This window comes from Anomaloglossus baeobatrachus, chromosome 9 (genome assembly GCF_048569485.1).
Source record: "Anomaloglossus baeobatrachus isolate aAnoBae1 chromosome 9, aAnoBae1.hap1, whole genome shotgun sequence".
Classification (NCBI taxonomy): domain Eukaryota; kingdom Metazoa; phylum Chordata; class Amphibia; order Anura; family Aromobatidae; genus Anomaloglossus; species Anomaloglossus baeobatrachus.
In genome coordinates, this window is record NC_134361.1 from 216358370 (window position 1) to 216376536 (window position 18167).

General features: G+C 49.8%; 3 protein-coding genes across 5 annotated transcripts in view; 2 read left to right on the forward strand and 1 right to left on the reverse strand.

Moving 5' to 3' along the window:
- The window catches only part of SLC31A1 (solute carrier family 31 member 1), a 30551-nt gene extending 29502 nt beyond the window's left edge, over positions 1 to 1049 (forward strand). For both annotated transcript variants that reach the window (XM_075324470.1, XM_075324471.1), the window contains one exon: positions 46 to 1049. In XM_075324470.1, coding sequence (XP_075180585.1) covers positions 46 to 247 — 202 coding nt within the window. In that variant the 3' untranslated portion in view covers positions 248 to 1049. The remainder of the gene's footprint in view (positions 1 to 45) is intronic.
- CDC26 (cell division cycle 26) lies at positions 596 to 6275 on the reverse strand. Of its 2 annotated transcripts, XM_075324474.1 has the most exons (3): positions 6166 to 6275; positions 4921 to 5009; positions 596 to 4609 (listed from the first exon to the last, which is right to left on the reverse strand). In XM_075324474.1, the coding sequence occupies exons 2-3, from the start codon at positions 4999 to 5001 to the stop codon at positions 4433 to 4435; spliced, it is 258 nt and encodes an 85-aa protein (XP_075180589.1). In that variant the 5' UTR covers positions 5002 to 5009; positions 6166 to 6275; the 3' UTR covers positions 596 to 4432. The 2 variants fall into 2 exon arrangements, with proteins under 2 accessions (XP_075180589.1, XP_075180588.1); XM_075324473.1 differs by lacking the exon at positions 6166 to 6275 and having other exon boundaries at positions 4921 to 5037.
- The window catches only part of PRPF4 (pre-mRNA splicing tri-snRNP complex factor PRPF4), a 32916-nt gene continuing 21008 nt past the window's right edge, over positions 6260 to 18167 (forward strand). Inside the window, exons 1-4 of the mRNA XM_075324469.1 lie at positions 6260 to 6339; positions 8102 to 8269; positions 9081 to 9267; positions 15482 to 15566. Coding sequence (XP_075180584.1) covers positions 8110 to 8269; positions 9081 to 9267; positions 15482 to 15566 — 432 coding nt within the window. The 5' untranslated portion in view covers positions 6260 to 6339; positions 8102 to 8109. The remainder of the gene's footprint in view (positions 6340 to 8101; positions 8270 to 9080; positions 9268 to 15481; positions 15567 to 18167) is intronic.

The window sequence follows — 18167 nt, forward strand, 5'->3', positions numbered from 1 at the left end:
CCACAAGAGGATAATGCTGGACTTCTCTTTTCTTCTTTCATCCAGACAGCAGATGCTGAGCCTGCCCCACGTTTTCCAGACCTTCCTCCATATCATCCAAGTCGTGGTCAGCTACTTCCTTATGTTAGTATTCATGACCTACAACGCCTACCTGTGCATCGCGGTGGCGGCCGGAGCCGGCGCCGGCTACTTCCTCTTCAGCTGGAAGAAAGCGGTGGTGGTGGACATAACCGAACATTGCCATTAATGAAGGACCGACCCTCTCTCAAGGGCTCGGGTGATGGGACATCTGGTGACGCCGACACTGAGCTCCGCCTCCTTGACCGAGACGAGTGACCAACGCGATGAAATTCTCCGATGCCTTTATTTTATATCACCGTCACCTCGATGTCCTCGTATTTAGGGATTTCTTGACCAAGCCTTGACCAGTAATGGATCGTCTATGGACTATTCCTTGAAGAACACCCCGCTATCCTTTCAGTTCCTCTAATTTCTCTGTCACTGCCTCTCTCAACCAATAGGGGGGCACCATTGACTCGAGCCAAGCCTTAAAATCCTAGTTCATGGTCGACTTGGACAATTCCTTAAGACATTGCTTATATCCTTATCTAATCAGCGACGTTTTCTACTATTGATTCATCTCATTTCTAAGACAAAAAATCCATTTCAATCCCAATTATGCGTAATTAGAAATATACTGAATCACTGCCTATGCGCATACAGTCCAATCAGAATTCACCAATGGCAGGGAAGCCCCGCCCCCGAGGAGCTGTTCAGGGCCGACATTCTCTTTTTACAATTAGGTGCAGTATCAATAATAGAATCCAGAATGAAATGAAATCGCCTCAAAGGTGACCTGTAACGTAGAGCGCGGAAATCACTTATTTTTTAAGTTTCAGCTTTTTTTATTTAAAATCTTTATGTATATTTTACTTTTTTGTTTAGTGAAGAAATGTACGATCGCTTGTATTGTTTTTTTTTCCAATAGTTGAAACTTTAAAAAAAAAATCAATCCTTTTAATAAAATATTAATATTAGCAATTTGCAAATTTTGTGTTTTTCAATTTATTTCATTATCAAATTGGATGTGAGTGACGCCGAATGTGAACAGATGGGGGGAGGGGAAGAGGAGGATCCTGGTAGTCTAAAATGTTCACCACCGACCCCTGAGTGCAGAGGTTTTCATGATGGACACATGCTCCGGTAAGGGACAAAATAGATACAACCAGACCGCAACTCCCAGCGGAGCGGACACACAGATCAGGATTTTATCGTACTATACTCCAGAGCTGCATTCACACTTCTGCAGGTATCAAAGCGTATTAGGAATCTGATTTAGGAATGAGAGAGAAAAAAAAAAGTACCCCTGCACTAAAGGAGGTTACCTTAATTGTTCTAATGTCAGACAAACCAAGAGTTTTCAAAAGCTAGTGGAATAGTAAATACAGCTCTGAAGTATAGTGAGGTAACTCAGGATTAGTAATGTAATTTATGTACACAGTGACTGCACCAGCAGAATAGTGAGTGCAGCTCCTGAGTATAATACAGGATCAGTAATGTATGTACACAGTGACTGCACCAGCAGAATAGTGAGTGCAGCTCTGGAGTATAATACAGGAGGTAACTCAGGATCAGTAATGTATATACACAGTGACTGCACCAGCAGAATAATGAGTGCAGCTCTGGAGTATAATATAGGATGTAACTCAGGATCAGTAATGTGTATATACACAGTGACTGCACCAGCAGAATAGTGAGTGCAGCTCCTGAGTATAATACAGGATCAGTAATGTATGTACACAGTGACTGCACCAGCAGAATAGTGAGTGCAGCTCTGGAGTATAATACAGGAGGTAACTCAGGATCAGTAATGTAATGTATGTACACAGTGACTCCACCAGCAGAATAGTGAGTGCAGCTCTGGAGTATAATATAGGAGGTAACTCGGGATCAGTAATGTATGAACACAGTGACTGCACCAGCAGAATAGTGAGTGCAGCTCTAGAGTATAATATAGGAGGTAACTCAGGATCAGTAATGTATGAACACAGTGACTGCACCAGCAGAATAGTGAGTGCAGCTCTGGAGTATAATATAGGATGTAACTCAGGATCAGTAATGTGTATATACACAGTGACTGCACCAGCAGAATAGTGAGTGCAGCTCTGGAGTATAATACAGGAGGTAACTCAGGATCAGTAATGTAATGTATGTACACAGTGACTCCACCAGCAGAATAGTGAGTGCAGCTCTGGAGTATAATACAGGAGGTAACTCAGGATCAGTAATGTAATGTATATACACAGTGACTGCACCAGCAGAATAGTGAGTGCAGCTCTGGAGTATAATATAGGAGGTAACTCAGGATCAGTAATGTATGAACACAGTGACTGCACCAGCAGAATAGTGAGTGCAGCTCTAGAGTATAATATAGGAGGTAACTCAGGATCAGTAATGTATGAACACAGTGACTGCACCAGCAGAATAGTGAGTGCAGCTCTAGAGTATAATATAGGATGTAACTCAGGATTAGTAATGTATGTACACAGTCACTGCACCAGCAGAATAGTGAGCACAGCTCTGGAGTAGTGATGTGTAGGTCACGAACGAACCGGCACAAAGATCCGGCTCCCTGCAGTGACTAACAGGAGCCGGATCACCAAAGTGAGCCACTATAATCGCTAAACGGCTCTTTTTGCCGCTGAAACCCCGCCCACCCACTCCACTATCTAATTGGTCCCTTGTAAGTGGGCGTGGTTTCAGTGGTGTCACTATAATCTTAAATATGTATTCACCTGGGGTGAACACAAATTTAATAAGAAGCCAAGAACTATCCAAATGAGCCAGCTCTTTTTGGTGAGCGGAGCCATGGGAACCGGATCACCAAAAAGAGCCAGACTGCCCATCACTACTCTGGAGTATAATACAGGAGGTAACTCTGGATCAGTAATGTATGTACACAGTGAATGCACCAGCAGAATAGTGAGTGCAGCTCTGGAGTATAATACAGGAGGTAACTAAGGATCAGTAATGTATGTACACAGTGACTGCACCAGCAGAATAGTGAGTGCAGCTCTGGAGTATAATACAGGAGGTAACTCAGGATCAGTAATGTATGTACACAGTGAGTGCAGCTCTGGAGTATAATACAGGGGGTAACTCAGGATCAGTAATGTATGTACACAGTGACTGCACCAGCAGAATAGTGAGTGCAGCTCTGGCGTATAATACAGGAAGTAACTCAGGATCAGTAATGTAATGTATGTACACAGTGACTGTACCAGCAGAATAGTGAGTGCAGCTCTGGAGTATAATACAGGAAGTAACTCAGGATCAGTAATGTAATGTATGTACATAGTGACTGCACCAGCAGAATAGTGAGTGCAGCTCTGGAGTATAATACAGGAAGTAACTCAGGATCAGTAATGTAATGTATGTACACAGTGACTGTACCAGCAGAATAGTGAGTGCAGCTCTGGAGTATAATACAGGAGGTAACTCAGGATCAGTAATGTAATGTATGTACATAGTGACTGCACCAGCAGAATGAGTGCAGCTCTGGAGTATAATACAGGATGTAACTCAGGATCAGTAATGTAATGTATGTACACAGTGACTGCACCAGCAGAATAGTGAGTGCAGCTCTGGAGCAGAATATAAAGTACTAATGTGAAGTAATACATACATTTTTTAAATTCAGCAGAGTGAAGTATATAGTAGAATAGCCGCTGTCTGATGCAGTATAACTCGGGCTGTAATTCTGGATTACCACAATATCACAGATTTTTTTATTCCTCTTATATTACATTTGCTGATTGTGACCCAACCTTTCCTTTCCGATTCCTAATCTGCTATTAGTTTGGGTTATTACCGCCCTCCGCTTCGGTCTGAATGTAAACCTAAGCAAAATGACTGCAGCCATTTCTGAGCTACACCGGGATCGGCGGTCACTCATCCAATTAGTCGCCATCCTGTCTCCTCCGGGTAAGCGCATTGGTGTAGAAGGAAAAAAAAACAAACACTGAGCGCTGCTGGAAAAGTCACATGGCCCACAGGTAGGATGGTCAGTTTGAGGCTTCTTCAAGTCATTAGAGTCTCCTTGGTAGTGGCTGACATCAGCAGACAATAGAATATAATTAATTGTATATAGTTTGTTTTTAAAGGGATATTGACATTAAAATAGCTTCTTCCACCCTGTATATTTCATATCCCTTTAAATGTCCCCTCCCCGTACACGGCCCCTGGGGTTCAGATACTGCACTATTTTGCCTGTTGTATTAGTTTAATGCAAACGCCATTTCGGAAAGTGATCGGACCCCGGAGGTCGCAGGTCAGGTGAAGAAAAAAAAAACCCAATACTCTTGGTTGTCCCTGCCCCAGCAGCCTCTACATCAATGGGACCCCAAAGTCTTGTGCGCCGGACCCCCAGTCACTAGAACTCAAAGTTTCCAAACTGTGTGGCGTGGCTGTTGGGTTTCGGCTGCGGCTTGTACCCGATCCGGTCGTGTATGGTCTGCTCTCGCGTCTTGGTGTCGGCGCTGAGGGGGACGGCGGCAGAGTCTGGCTCCCCGGAGGACAGGTCCACCTCCTCCCGCTGCTTCTTCCGACTCTGCAGAGAGAAAAGTACAAGCTCTGAGCAAAAAAACACGACTGATACTTTACAAACGTACCCACTGCAGACAATCCCTATCATTGATAGGAAGCGCAGATATTGTATACAATGGCAATTTAAAACTAAATATAAAGCCTGGTGGTAATGAGCCCCTCTAATTCTCACATCCAGGATTGCTCTTCTGCAGCGGATTGCAGTGTCACCTCTCCACCACAGGGTGTCAGTGTAGAGCAGGTCCAGATTTACTGACATACAGAGCGTCCTCCATCAGAGAGGAGAATGGGGGGAGTAGTCACTAATGTCCTCACCTCCAGGTCTTTCCGGATGCTCTCAAACTCCTCAATGTCGTCCAGTTTCAGCTCCAGGCGGGTGGGCTTCCTGCGCAGCATCGTATGGACTGCAAGGGGGGAGAGCGGTCAGTACATAACCATGGTCTGTAACTACGACCCCATCATGTAAGATAATCCAGTGTATCTAATCCTCTCCTGTGTGATACTGTCTGCTGAGATGTGTATCTAATCCCATCCTGTGTGATACGGTCTGCTGAGCAGTGTATCTAATCCTCCTGTGTTATACTGTCTGCTGAGCCGTGTATCTAATCCTATCCTGTGTGATACTGTCTGCTGAGCCGTGTATCTAATCCCATCCTGTGTGATACTGTCTGCTGAGCTGTGTATCTAATCCTCTCCTGTATGATACTGTCTGCTGAGCCGTGTATCTAATCCTATCGTGTGATACTGTCTGCTGAGCCGTGTATCTAATCCCATCCTGTGTGATACTGTCTGCTGAGCTGTGTATCTAATCCTCTCCTGTGTGATACTGTCTGCTGATCTGTGTATCTAATCCTCTCCTGTGTGATACTGTCTGCTGATCTGTGTATCTAATCCTCTCCTGTGATACTGTCTGCTGAGCTGTGTATCTAATCCTCTCCTGTGATACTGTCTGCTGAGCTGTGTATCTAATCCTCTCGTATGATACTGTCTGCTGAGCTGTGTATCTAATCCTATCCTGTGTGATACTGTCTGCTGAGCCGTGTATCTAATTCTCTCCTGTGTGATACTGTCTGCTGAGCCGTGTATCTAATCCTATCGTGTGATACTGTCTGCTGAGCCATGTATCTAATCCCATCCTGTGTGATAGTCTGCTGAGATGTGTATCTAATCCTCTCCTGTGTGATACTGTCTGCTGATCTGTGTATCTAATCCTATCCTGGGTGATACTGTCTGCTGATCTGTGTATCTAATCCTCTCCTGTGTGATACTGTCTGCTGAGCCGTGTATCTAATCCTCTCCTGTATGATACTGTCTGCTGAGCCGTGTATCTAATCCCATCCTGTGTGATACTGTCTGCTGAGCTGTGTATCTAATCCTCTCCTGTGTGATACTGTCTGCTGAGCTGTGTATCTAATCCTATCCTGTGTGATACTGACTACTGAGCTGTGTATCTAATCCTATCCTGTGTGATACTGTCTGCTGAGCTGTGTATCTAATCCTCTCCTGTGTGATACTGTCTGCTGAGCTGTGTATCTAATCCTCTCCTGTGTGATACTGCACCTCCCGTGTTCTCTGCTCCGGGACGATCTCCCTCCTCAGTTTTCTCCTCCTCTTCTCCTGGCACTTCAACAACTTCCGCCCTCCCTTCTCACTTCCGGTTTTACGTCATTTCCCCCTCAGATGACCCGGAAGTGGTTGGTGTAACGTGTCGCCGCTGCTGGAGGCGGAGAGCAGGTAATTGTCGTTATTTTTCCGGTGATTTCTGGTATTATTCTCCTCTCACCGGAGTCATGTTATGTCTACGGCCACTGGGGGCGCTGTGTGCCAAGGCTCCCTGATACAGTGTGAGAGCAGTGACAGCAACCCTGGAAATACCGACCCCCTAATATAATACCGACCCCAGACCGAACCCCCTAATATAATACTGACCCCTGACTAGACCCCCTAATATAATACCAACCCCAAACCAGACCCCTAATATAATACTGACCCCAGACCGGACCCCCTAATATAATATCGACCCCAGACCGGACCCCTAATATAATACCGACCCCAGACTGGACCCCTAATATAATACCAACCCCAAACTGGACCCCTAATATTATACTGACCCCTGACCAGACCCCCTAATATAATACTGACCCCAGACCGGATCCCTAATATAATACTAACCCCAGACCGGATCCCTAATATAATACTGACCCCAGACCGAACCCCCTAATATAATACTGACCCCTGACTAGACCCCCTAATATAATACCAACCCCAAACCAGACCCCTAATATAATACTGACCCCAGACCGGACCCCTAATATAATACCGACCCCAGACTGGACCCCTAATATAATACCAACCCCAAACGGGACCCCTAATATTATACTGACCCCTGACCAGACCCCCTAATATAATACCGACCCCAGACCGGACCCCTAATATAATACTAACCCCAGACCGGATCCCTAATATAATACTGACCCCTGACCAGACCCCTAATATAATACCGACCCCAGACCGAACCCCCTAATATAATACCGAACCCCCAGACCGGACCCCTAATATAATACCGACTTCAGACCGGACCCCCTAATATAATACCGACCCCAGACTGGACCCCTAATATAATATCGACCCCAGACCGGACCCCCTAATATAATTCTGACCCCAGACCGGACCCCTTATATAATACCGACCCCAAACTGGTCCCCTAATATAATACCGACCCCAGACCGGACCCCTAATATAATACCGACCCCAGACCGGACCCCCTAATATAATTCTGACCCCAAACCGGACCCCCTAATATAATACAGACCCCAGACCGGACCCCCTAATATAATACTGACCCCAGACCGGACCCCTAATATAATACCGACCCCAGACTGGACCCCTAATATAATACCGACCCCAGACCGGACCCCCTAATATAATACCAACCCCAGACCGGACCCCCTAATATAATACTGACCCCAGACCGGACCCCCTAATATAATACTGACCCCAGACCGGACCCCCTAATATAATACTGACCCCAGACCGGACCCCTTAAAATATAATACTGACCCCAGACCGGACCCCTAATATAATACCGACCCCAAACTGGTCCCCTAATATAATACCGACCCCAGACCGGACCCCTAATATAATACCGACCCCAGACCGGACCCCCTAATATAATTCTGACCCCAAACCGGACCCCCTAATATAATACTGACCCCAGACCGGACCCCCTAATATAATACTGACCCCAAACCGGACCCCCTAATATAATACTGACCCCAGACTGAACCCCCTAATATAATACTGACCCCAGACCGGACCCCCTAATATAATACTGACCCCAGACCGGACCCCCTAATATAATACTGACCCCAGACTGAACCCCCTAATATAATACTGACCCCAGGCCGGACCCCCTAATATAATACTGACCCCAGACCGGACCCCCTAATATAATACTGACCGTCGTTTCTTACCGTGTGTCCGCCGTCTTCCGCAGGAGCAGACATGTCGGATGATGAGGGGCCGCCGGTGGTGAAGAGGTCTCGTATTTTCTACGGCAGTTTGGCGGATAGGGAGAAGGAGCGGATCTCCCGGGGGGAGACGTCTCTGGGGAAAGCCGCGGTGAAGGCCGGAATAGAGTCCGGGAACATCAATATCGGAGGAGGTGACCGAGACCGCGAGACCCTGATGCTTTACTGAGTGTGGGAGAAATGGGCGGCACGCACCGTCACCGGTCCATGAAAAACCACGGATGCAGGAGGACGCGGGCAGCGCCGGGGGCGAATCAGGCGATACGGTACCTCAACAAGACCCGGTAAAGCGCTGGGCCGTCCCTGGCGCTGCCCGCGTCCTTCTGCATCCATAAAAAGGACTTTTCCAGACCGGTGACGGTGAGTGCCGCCGAATCCTCCCACACTCGCCTCTGCTGTTCCATCTGTTTCAGCATTACTTACAATTGTATCCAGTCCTCCAGCTTCACTTGGATTCTTTTTACCTGCGCTGATACATTGTAACAAGTGATCAGCACTGGGGTGATGCGTGCGATGCCGCCGTGTTAAAGGGTCAGTCCCAAAAAATCAAGTTTTGGTCTGGAGAGGGGATAACCAGCTGACCGCCGAGACCCTGAATAGACTGGAGATGCGCATACTCCACCTCTTCTCCATTCATTGTCTATGGGACTGTGCGCAGTCCCATAGACAATGGATATAGGGGAGGTCGAGCTGGCGGATATCCAGAGTATATAGGGCCCGATCTCAGGATCACTGGGGGTCCCAGCGGCCGGACCCCTCCAATATCAGCATTTTATCTCCTTCCCAGAGGAGATGAAAACCCTTGATTTTTGGGGGGAGTAACCCTTTAATCTGGGGGGGTTGTGTAGACCGGATTACCGGGCAGATGGTGGGGACCGGTCATTGCTGCTGCCTGCAACTAAGAGAATCATGCAGACTTGTCCTCTAACTGCGCCTCCTCCTCAGGGGAGTCATTTGACCTTGAAGAGCACATCAGCGAGCGGCAGGCGGAGGTCCTCGCCGAGTTTGAGCGCAGGAAGCGAGCGCGTCAGATCAATGTGTCCACCGACGACTCCGAGGTGAAGGCCTGCCTGCGGGCCCTCGGGGAGCCCATCACTCTGTTCGGAGAGGGGCCGGCGGAGCGTAGAGAGAGGTGAGGACGTGTGCTGTAAACTCCCGAGCATGGTAGTGCCCACTCATCACTAGATACCAGTACTGAGCACCCGAGCATGGTAGTGCCCGCTCATCACTAGTTACCAGTACTGAGCACCCGAGCATGGTAGTGCCTGCTCATCACTAGATACAAGTACTGAGCACCCGAGCATGGTAGTGCCCGCTCATCACTAGATACAAGTACTGAGCACCCGAGCATGGTAGTGCCCGCTCATCACTAAATACAAGTACTGAGCACCTGAGCATGGTAGTGCCCACTCATCACTAAATACAAGTACTGAGCACCCGAGCATGGTAGTGCCCACTCATCACTAGATACAAGTACATAGCACCCAAGCATGGTAGTGCCCGCTCATCACTAAATACAAGTACTGAGCACCCGAGCATGGTAGTGCCCACTCATCACTAGATACAAGTACTGAGCACCCGAGCATGGTAGTGCCCGCTCATCACTAGATACAAGTACTGAGCACCCGAGCATGGTAGTGCCCGCTCATCACTAAATACAAGTACTGAGCACCTGAGCATGGTAGTGCCCACTCATCACTAAATACAAGTACTGAGCACCCGAGCATGGTAGTGCCCACTCATCACTAGATACAAGTACATAGCACCCAAGCATGGTAGTGCCCGCTCATCACTAAATACAAGTACTGAGCACCCGAGCATGGTAGTGCCCGCTCATCACTAGATACAAGTACTGAGCACCCGAGCATGGTAGTGCCCGCTCATCACTAAATACAAGTACTGAGCACCTGAGCATGGTAGTGCCCACTCATCACTAAATACAAGTACTGAGCACCCGAGCATGGTAGTGCCCACTCATCACTAGATACAAGTACATAGCACCCAAGCATGGTAGTGCCCGCTCATCACTAAATACAAGTACTGAGCACCCGAGCATGGTAGTGCCCACTCATCACTAGATACAAGTACTGAGCACCCGAGCATGGTAGTGCCCGCTCATCACTAGTTACCAGTACTGAGCACCCGAGCATGGTAGTGCCCGCTCATCACTAAATACAAGTACTGAGCACCCGAGCATGGTAGTGCCCGCTCATCACTAAATACAAGTACTGAGCACCCGAGCATGGTAGTGCCCGCTCATCACTAAATACAAGTACTGAGCACCCGAGCATGATAGTGCCCGCTCATCACTAGTTACCAGTACAGAGCACCCGAGCATGGTAGTGCCCGCTCATCACTAAATACAAGTACTGAGCACCCGAGCATGGTAGTGCCCGCTCATCACTAAATACAAGTACTGAGCACCCGAGCATGGTAGTGCCCGCTCATCACTAGTTACCAGTACTGAGCACCCGAGCATGGTAGTGCCCGCTCATCACTAGTTACCAGTACAGAGCACCCGAGCATGGTAGTGCCCACTCATCACTAGTTACCAGTACAGAGCACCTGAGCATGGTAGTGCCCGCTCATCACTAGTTACCAGTACAGAGCACCCGAGCATGGTAGTGCCCGCTCATCACTAGTTACCAGTACAGAGCACCTGAGCATGGTAGTGCCCACTCATCACTAGTTACCAGTACAGAGCACCCGAGCATGGTAGTGCCCGCTCATCATTAGTTACCAGTACAGAGCACCCGAGCATGGTAGTGCCCGCTCATCACTAGATACGAGTACAAAGCACCTGAACATGGTAGTGCCCGCTCATCACTAGATACCAGTACAAAGCACCTGAACATGGTAGTGCCCGCTCATCACTAGATACCAGTACAAAGCACCTGAACATGGTAGTGCCCGCTCATCACTAAATACAAGTACTGAGCATCCGAGCATGGTAGTGCCCGCTCATCACTAGATACGAGTACTGAGCACCCGAGCATGGTAGTGCCCGCTCATCACTAGTTACCAGTACTGAGCACCCGAGCATGGTAGTGCCCGCTCATCACTAGATACGAGTACAAAGCACCTGAACATGGTAGTGCCCGCTCATCACTAAATACAAGTACTGAGCACCCGAGCATGGTAGTGCCCGCTCATCACTAGATACGAGTACTGAGCACCCGAGCATGGTAGTGCCCGCTCATCACTAGTTACCAGTACTGAGCACCCGAGCATGGTAGTGCCCGCTCATCACTAGTTACCAGTACTGAGCCCCCGAGCATGGTAGTGTCCGCTCATCACTAGTTACCAGTACTGAGCACCCGAGCATGGTAGTGCCCGCTTATCACTAGTTACCAGTACTGAGCACCCGAGCATGGTAGTGCCCGCTCATCACTAGTTACCAGTACTGAACCCCCGAGCATGGTAGTGCCCTCTCATCACTAGTTACCAGTACTGAGCACCCGAGCATGGTAGTGCTCACTCATCACTAGTTACCAGTACTGAGCACCCGAGCATGGTAGTGCCCGCTCATCACTAGTTACCAGTACTGAGCACCCGAGCATGGTAGTGCCCGCTCATCACTAGTTACCAGTACTGAGCACCCGAGCATGGTAGTGCCTGCTCATCACTAGATACAAGTACTGAGCACCCGAGCATGGTAGTGCCCGCTCATCACTAGATACAAGTACTGAGCACCCGAGCATGGTAGTGCCCGCTCATCACTAAATACAAGTACTGAGCACCCGAGCATGGTAGTGCCCACTCATCACTAAATACAAGTACTGAGCACCCGAGCATGGTAGTGCCCACTCATCACTAGATACAAGTACATAGCACCCAAGCATGGTAGTGCCCGCTCATCACTAAATACAAGTACTGAGCACCCGAGCATGGTAGTGCCCACTCATCACTAGATACAAGTACTGAGCACCCGAGCATGGTAGTGCCCGCTCATCACTAGTTACCAGTACTGAGCACCCGAGCATGGTAGTGCCCGCTCATCACTAAATACAAGTACTGAGCACCCGAGCATGGTAGTGCCCGCTCATCACTAAATACAAGTACTGAGCACCCGAGCATGGTAGTGCCCGCTCATCACTAAATACAAGTACTGAGCACCCGAGCATGATAGTGCCCGCTCATCACTAGTTACCAGTACTGAGCACCCGAGCATGGTAGTGCCCACTCATCACTAGTTACCAGTACTGAGCACCCGAGCATGGTAGTGCCCGCTCATCACTAGTTACCAGTACAGAGCACCCGAGCATGGTAGTGCCCACTCATCACTAGTTACCAGTACAGAGCACCTGAGCATGGTAGTGCCCGCTCATCACTAGTTACCAGTACAGAGCACCCGAGCATGGTAGTGCCCGCTCATCACTAGTTACCAGTACAGAGCACCTGAGCATGGTAGTGCCCACTCATCACTAGTTACCAGTACAGAGCACCCGAGCATGGTAGTGCCCACTCATCATTAGTTACCAGTACAGAGCACCCGAGCATGGTAGTGCCCGCTCATCACTAGATACGAGTACAAAGCACCTGAACATGGTAGTGCCCGCTCATCACTAGATACGAGTACAAAGCACCTGAACATGGTAGTGCCCGCTCATCACTAAATACAAGTACTGAGCACCCGAGCATGGTAGTGCCCGCTCATCACTAGATACGAGTACTGAGCACCCGAGCATGGTAGTGCCCGCTCATCACTAGTTACCAGTACTGATCACCCGAGCATGGTAGTGCCCGCTCATCACTAGATACGAGTACAAAGCACCTGAACATGGTAGTGCCCGCTCATCACTAAATACAAGTACTGAGCACCCGAGCATGGTAGTGCCCGCTCATCACTAGATACGAGTACTGAGCACCCGAGCATGGTAGTGCCCGCTCATCACTAGTTACCAGTACTGAGCACCCGAGCATGGTAGTGCCCGCTCATCACTAGTTACCAGTACTGAGCCCCCGAGCATGGTAGTGTCCGCTCATCACTAGTTACCAGTACTGAGCACCCGAGCATGGTAGTGCCCGCTTATCACTAGTTACCAGTACTGAGCACCCGAGCATGGTAGTGCCCGCTCATCACTAGTTACCAGTACTGAACCCCCGAGCATGGTAGTGTCCGCTCATCACTAGTTACCAGTACTGAGCACCCGAGCATGGTAGTGCCCGCTTATCACTAGTTACCAGTACTGAGCACCCGAGCATGGTAGTGCCCTCTCATCACTAGTTACCAGTACTGAGCACCCGAGCATGGTAGTGCTCACTCATCACTAGTTACCAGTACTGAGCACCCGAGCATGGTAGTGCCCACTCATCACTAGTTACCAGTACTGAGCACCCGAACATGGTAGTGCCCGGTCATCACTAGTTACCAGTACTGAGCACCCGAGCATGGTAGTGCCCACTCATCACTAGTTACCAGTACAGAGCACCCGAGCATGGTTGTGCCCGCTCATCACTAGTTACCAGTACAGAGCACCCGAGCATGATAGTGCCCGGTCATCACTAGTTACCAGTACTGAGCACCCGAGCATGGTAGTGCCCGCTCATCACTAGTTACCAGTACTGAGCACCCGAGCATGGTAGTGCCCGCTCATCACTAGTTACCAGTACTGAGCACCCGAGCATGGTAGTGCCCGCTCATCACTAGTTACCAGTACTGAGCACCCGAGCATGGTAGTGCCCGCTCATCACTAAATACAAGTACTGAGCACCCGAGCATGGTAGTGCCCGCTCATCACTAAATACAAGTACTGAGCACCCGAGCATGGTAGTGCCCGCTCATCACTAGTTACCAGTACTGAGCACCCGAGCATGGTAGTGCCCACTCTTCACTAGTTACCAGTACTGAGCACCCGAGCATGGTAGTGCCCGCTCATCACTAGTTACCAGTACAGAGCACCCGAGCATGGTAGTGCCCACTCATCACTAGTTACCAGTACAGAGCACCTGAGCATGGTAGTGCCCGCTCATCACTAGTTACCAGTACTGAGCACCCGAGCATGGTAGTGCCCACTCTTCACTAGTTACCAGTACTGAGCACCCGAGCATGGTAGTGCCCGCTCATCACTAGTTACCAGTACAGAGCACCCGAGCATGGTAGTGCCCGCTCATCACTAGTTACCAGTACAGAGCACCTGAGCATGGTAGTGCCCGCTCATCACTAGTTACCAGTACAGAGCACCCGAGCATGGTAGTGCCCGCTCATCACTAGTTACCAGTACAGAGCACCTGAGCATGGTAGTGCCCACTCATCACTAGTTACCAGTACAGAGCACCCGAGCATGGTAGTGCCCGCTCATCATTAGTTACCAGTACAGAGCACCCGAGCATGGTAGTGCCCGCTCATCACTAGATACGAGTACAAAGCACCTGAACATGGTAGTGCCCGCTCATCACTAGTTACCAGTACAGAGCACTTGAGCATGGTAGTGCCCACTCATCACTAGTTACCAGTACAGAGCACCCGAGCATGGTAGTGCCCGCTCATCACTAGATACCAGTACAAAGCACCTGAACATGGTAGTGCCCGCTCATCACTAGATACGAGTACAAAGCACCTGAACATGGTAGTGCCCGCTCATCACTAAATACAAGTACTGAGCACCCGAGCATGGTAGTGCCCGCTCATCACTAGATACGAGTACTGAGCACCCGAGCATGGTAGTGCCCGCTCATCACTAGTTACCAGTACTGAGCACCCGAGCATGGTAGTGCCCGCTCATCACTAGATACGAGTACAAAGCACCTGAACATGGTAGTGCCCGCTCATCACTAGATACGAGTACAAAGCACCTGAACATGGTAGTGCCCGCTCATCACTAAATACAAGTACTGAGCACCCGAGCATGGTAGTGCCCGCTCATCACTAGATACGAGTACTGAGCACCCGAGCATGGTAGTGCCCGCTCATCACTAGTTACCAGTACTGAGCACCCGAGCATGGTAGTGCCCGCTCATCACTAGTTACCAGTACTGAGCCCCCGAGCATGGTAGTGTCCGCTCATCACTAGTTACCAGTACTGAGCACCCGAGCATGGTAGTGCCCGCTCATCACTAGTTACCAGTACTGAGCCCCCGAGCATGGTAGTGTCCGCTCATCACTAGTTACCAGTACTGAGCACCCGAGCATGGTAGTGCTCGCTCATCACTAGTTACCAGTACTGAGCACCCGAGCATGGTAGTGCCCACTCATCACTAGTTACGAGTACCGAGCACCCGAGCATGGTAGTGCCCGCTCATCACTAGTTACCAGTACTGAGCACCTGAGCATGGTAGTGCCCACTCATCACTAGTACTTTTCCAGCACACAGTGATTCATGGAAAATAATCCTTCTTCTCTGCAGGTTGCGGAACGTTCTCTCTGTGGTTGGCACTGATGCCCTGAAGAAAACCAAGACGGATGATAAGGCCAAATCATCAAGGGAAGAGGTACGAAGGGGTCCGGTGCAGACTCAACTTGATATTATGGTTTTTAATTTTGTATGTTACTTCAAAGCTGTACTCACAAGTCTGACGACACAGAGCTGAAATCTCCCAGCATTCCCTGTTCAGTGTCTGCTTTGGTGATTTGATATGTTGGTTCTGTCTTTACATCAGAGGCCGTCCAGTTATCTGATGTAGCAAAAACTAGCGGTCACCCTGCATTATAGGGAACGGAAGTGGGATTGGTATCTACCTTGCTAAATATTTCCTATGACACCAGCAGAATAGCGAGTGCAGCTCTGGAGTATAATACAGGAGATAACTGAGAAACAGTACAGGATCAGTAATGTAATGTATGTACACAGTGACTGCACAAGCAGAATAGTGAGTGCAGCTCTGGAGTATAATACAGGAGGTAACTCAGGATCAGTAATGTATGTACACAGTGACTGCACCAGCAGAATAGTGAGTGCAGCTCTGGAGTATAATACAGGAGGTAACTCAGGATCAGCAATGTAATGTATGTACACAGTGACTGCACCAGCAGAATAGTGAGTGCAGCTCTGGAGTATTATACAGGAGGTAACTCAGGATCAGCAATGTAATGTATGTATACAGTGACTGCACCAGCAGAATAGTGAGTGCAGCTCTGGAGTATAATACAGGAGGTAACTCAGGATCAGCAATGTAATTTATGTACACAATGACTGCACCAGCAGAATAGTGAGTGCAGCTCTGGAGTATAATACAGGATGTAACTCAGGATTAGTAATGTAATGTATGTACACAGTGACTGCACCAGCAGAATAGTGAGTGCAGCTCTGGAGTATAATACAGGATCAGTAATGTACAGTATGTGCACAGTGGCTGCAGCAGCAGAATAGTGAGTGCAGCTCTGGAGTATAATACAGGATCAGTAACGTATTGTATATACACAGTAGCTGCAGCAGCAGAATAGTGAGTGCAGCTCTGGAACATAGTTGTAAGCGCAGTAATATGTGGGGAGGGAGGAATTGTACACTTCTGTGACATTTCAGTTCAGTCATTGTATGAGTTCTGTAGCTTCCTAATACTATTTTCTACCATTTTCCTACCTCCGCTTGCTGTGATCTTATGGCTCAGACTCTCGGCTGATCTACATTCGCACAGTAATATCTATATATATAATTGCCTTATTCTGTCTGTCTGTCTGTCTGTCTGTCATGCTCCAAAATTGTGTCACGGTGACATTGTCCTTACGGTGACACAAAGCTGATTGGCCGCTGGGCTCGCTATGGCCCCGCCCCCCCACACGGATTGGTTGCTCGCCCAGGCTGCGCCCCCACACGGATTGGCCAGCCGCTCGCCCAGGCTCCGCCCCCCCCCACAGATTGGCCTCTCGCCCCGGCACCCTGCAGGGATTGGCAACTCGGCCACGCCACGCCCCGCCCCCCTCACGCAATGCACGCTAGCTCTGGCCCCGCCCCCCGCACGCAGTCCCCGAACTGACACGGACGGAGAAATGACTCCCGGGTGAGTACTGTACCCGACCCCCCCGACCCCCCCCCACCCACGGGAGCCCACATCAGCGTACGCCGCCAGCCCAGCCGACACTTACCCTCGCATTGCTGGCCTTGCCGTATGCTGGTGTGGGCTCCCGTGCGAGCGGGGGACGAGATACGCTGGTAACCATGGTTGCATAGTTACCAGCGCATCAAGGTCCTGCTTCGGCCGGACATCTACACGCACACACATAACAGCACACACACATACACACACATACACACACATCAGATCACACTCACTCTCACACACACATCACACACACATTACATCGCATCTACACACTCACAGCATCCGCCGATATCACTTGCTTCTCGGCCTCGATACTGTGCTGTTGTGACCTTCCAGGACCTGACGGAGAATCACATGGCCAGAAGCATGTGGTATCTCCGGATGTTGTGACTGTGAGCGCGTATGTGCGATATTGTCAGTGTCTGTGTGTGTGAGTGTATGCGATCGGTTGTGTGTGTGAGTGTATGCGATCGGGTGTGTGTGAGTGTATGCGATCGGGTGTGTGTGAGTGTATGCGATCGGGTGTGTGTGAGTGTATGCGATCGGGTGTGTGTGAGTGTATGCGATCGGGTGTGTGAGTGTCGGCAGAGGAGCACGGCGTGCTGGAGGAGGCTGGGAGCAGAGAGGCTGATCTTGGGGAAGGCTGGGAGAGGGAGGCTGATGCTGGGAAAGACAGGGATGGGAAGGCTGATGCTGGGGAAGGCTGATGCTGAGGGAGGCTGGGAGGGGAAGACGGAGGCTGGGAGGACAGAGGCTGATCGTGGGGAAGGCTGGGAGGGGGAGGCTGATGCTGGGGGGAGTCTGGAAGGAGAGAGAGGCTGATGCTGAGAGAGGCTGGGAGGGGGAGACTGATGCTGCAGGAGGCTGGGAGGGGGAGGCTGATGCTGGGGGAGGCTGATGCTGGGGGAGCCTGGAAGGAGAGAGGCTGATGCTGGGGGAGGCTGGAAGGAGAGAGGCTGATGCTGAGAGAGGCTGGGAGGGGGAGGCTGATGCTGGAGGAGGCTGGGACGAGGGACGCTGGGAGGAGAGAGGCTGATGCTGGGGGAGGCTGAT

Bases quoted from the DNA above. Each gene is read 5' to 3' on its own strand.
- CDC26 (XM_075324474.1), bottom strand. From the start codon at position 5,001: ATGCTGCGCAGGAAGCCCACCCGCCTGGAGCTGAAACTGGACGACATT. The intron at 4,610-4,920 runs GTGAGGACATTA...TTCTCTCTGCAG, and splicing joins GCATCCGGAAAGACCTGGAG to AGTCGGAAGAAGCAGCGGGA.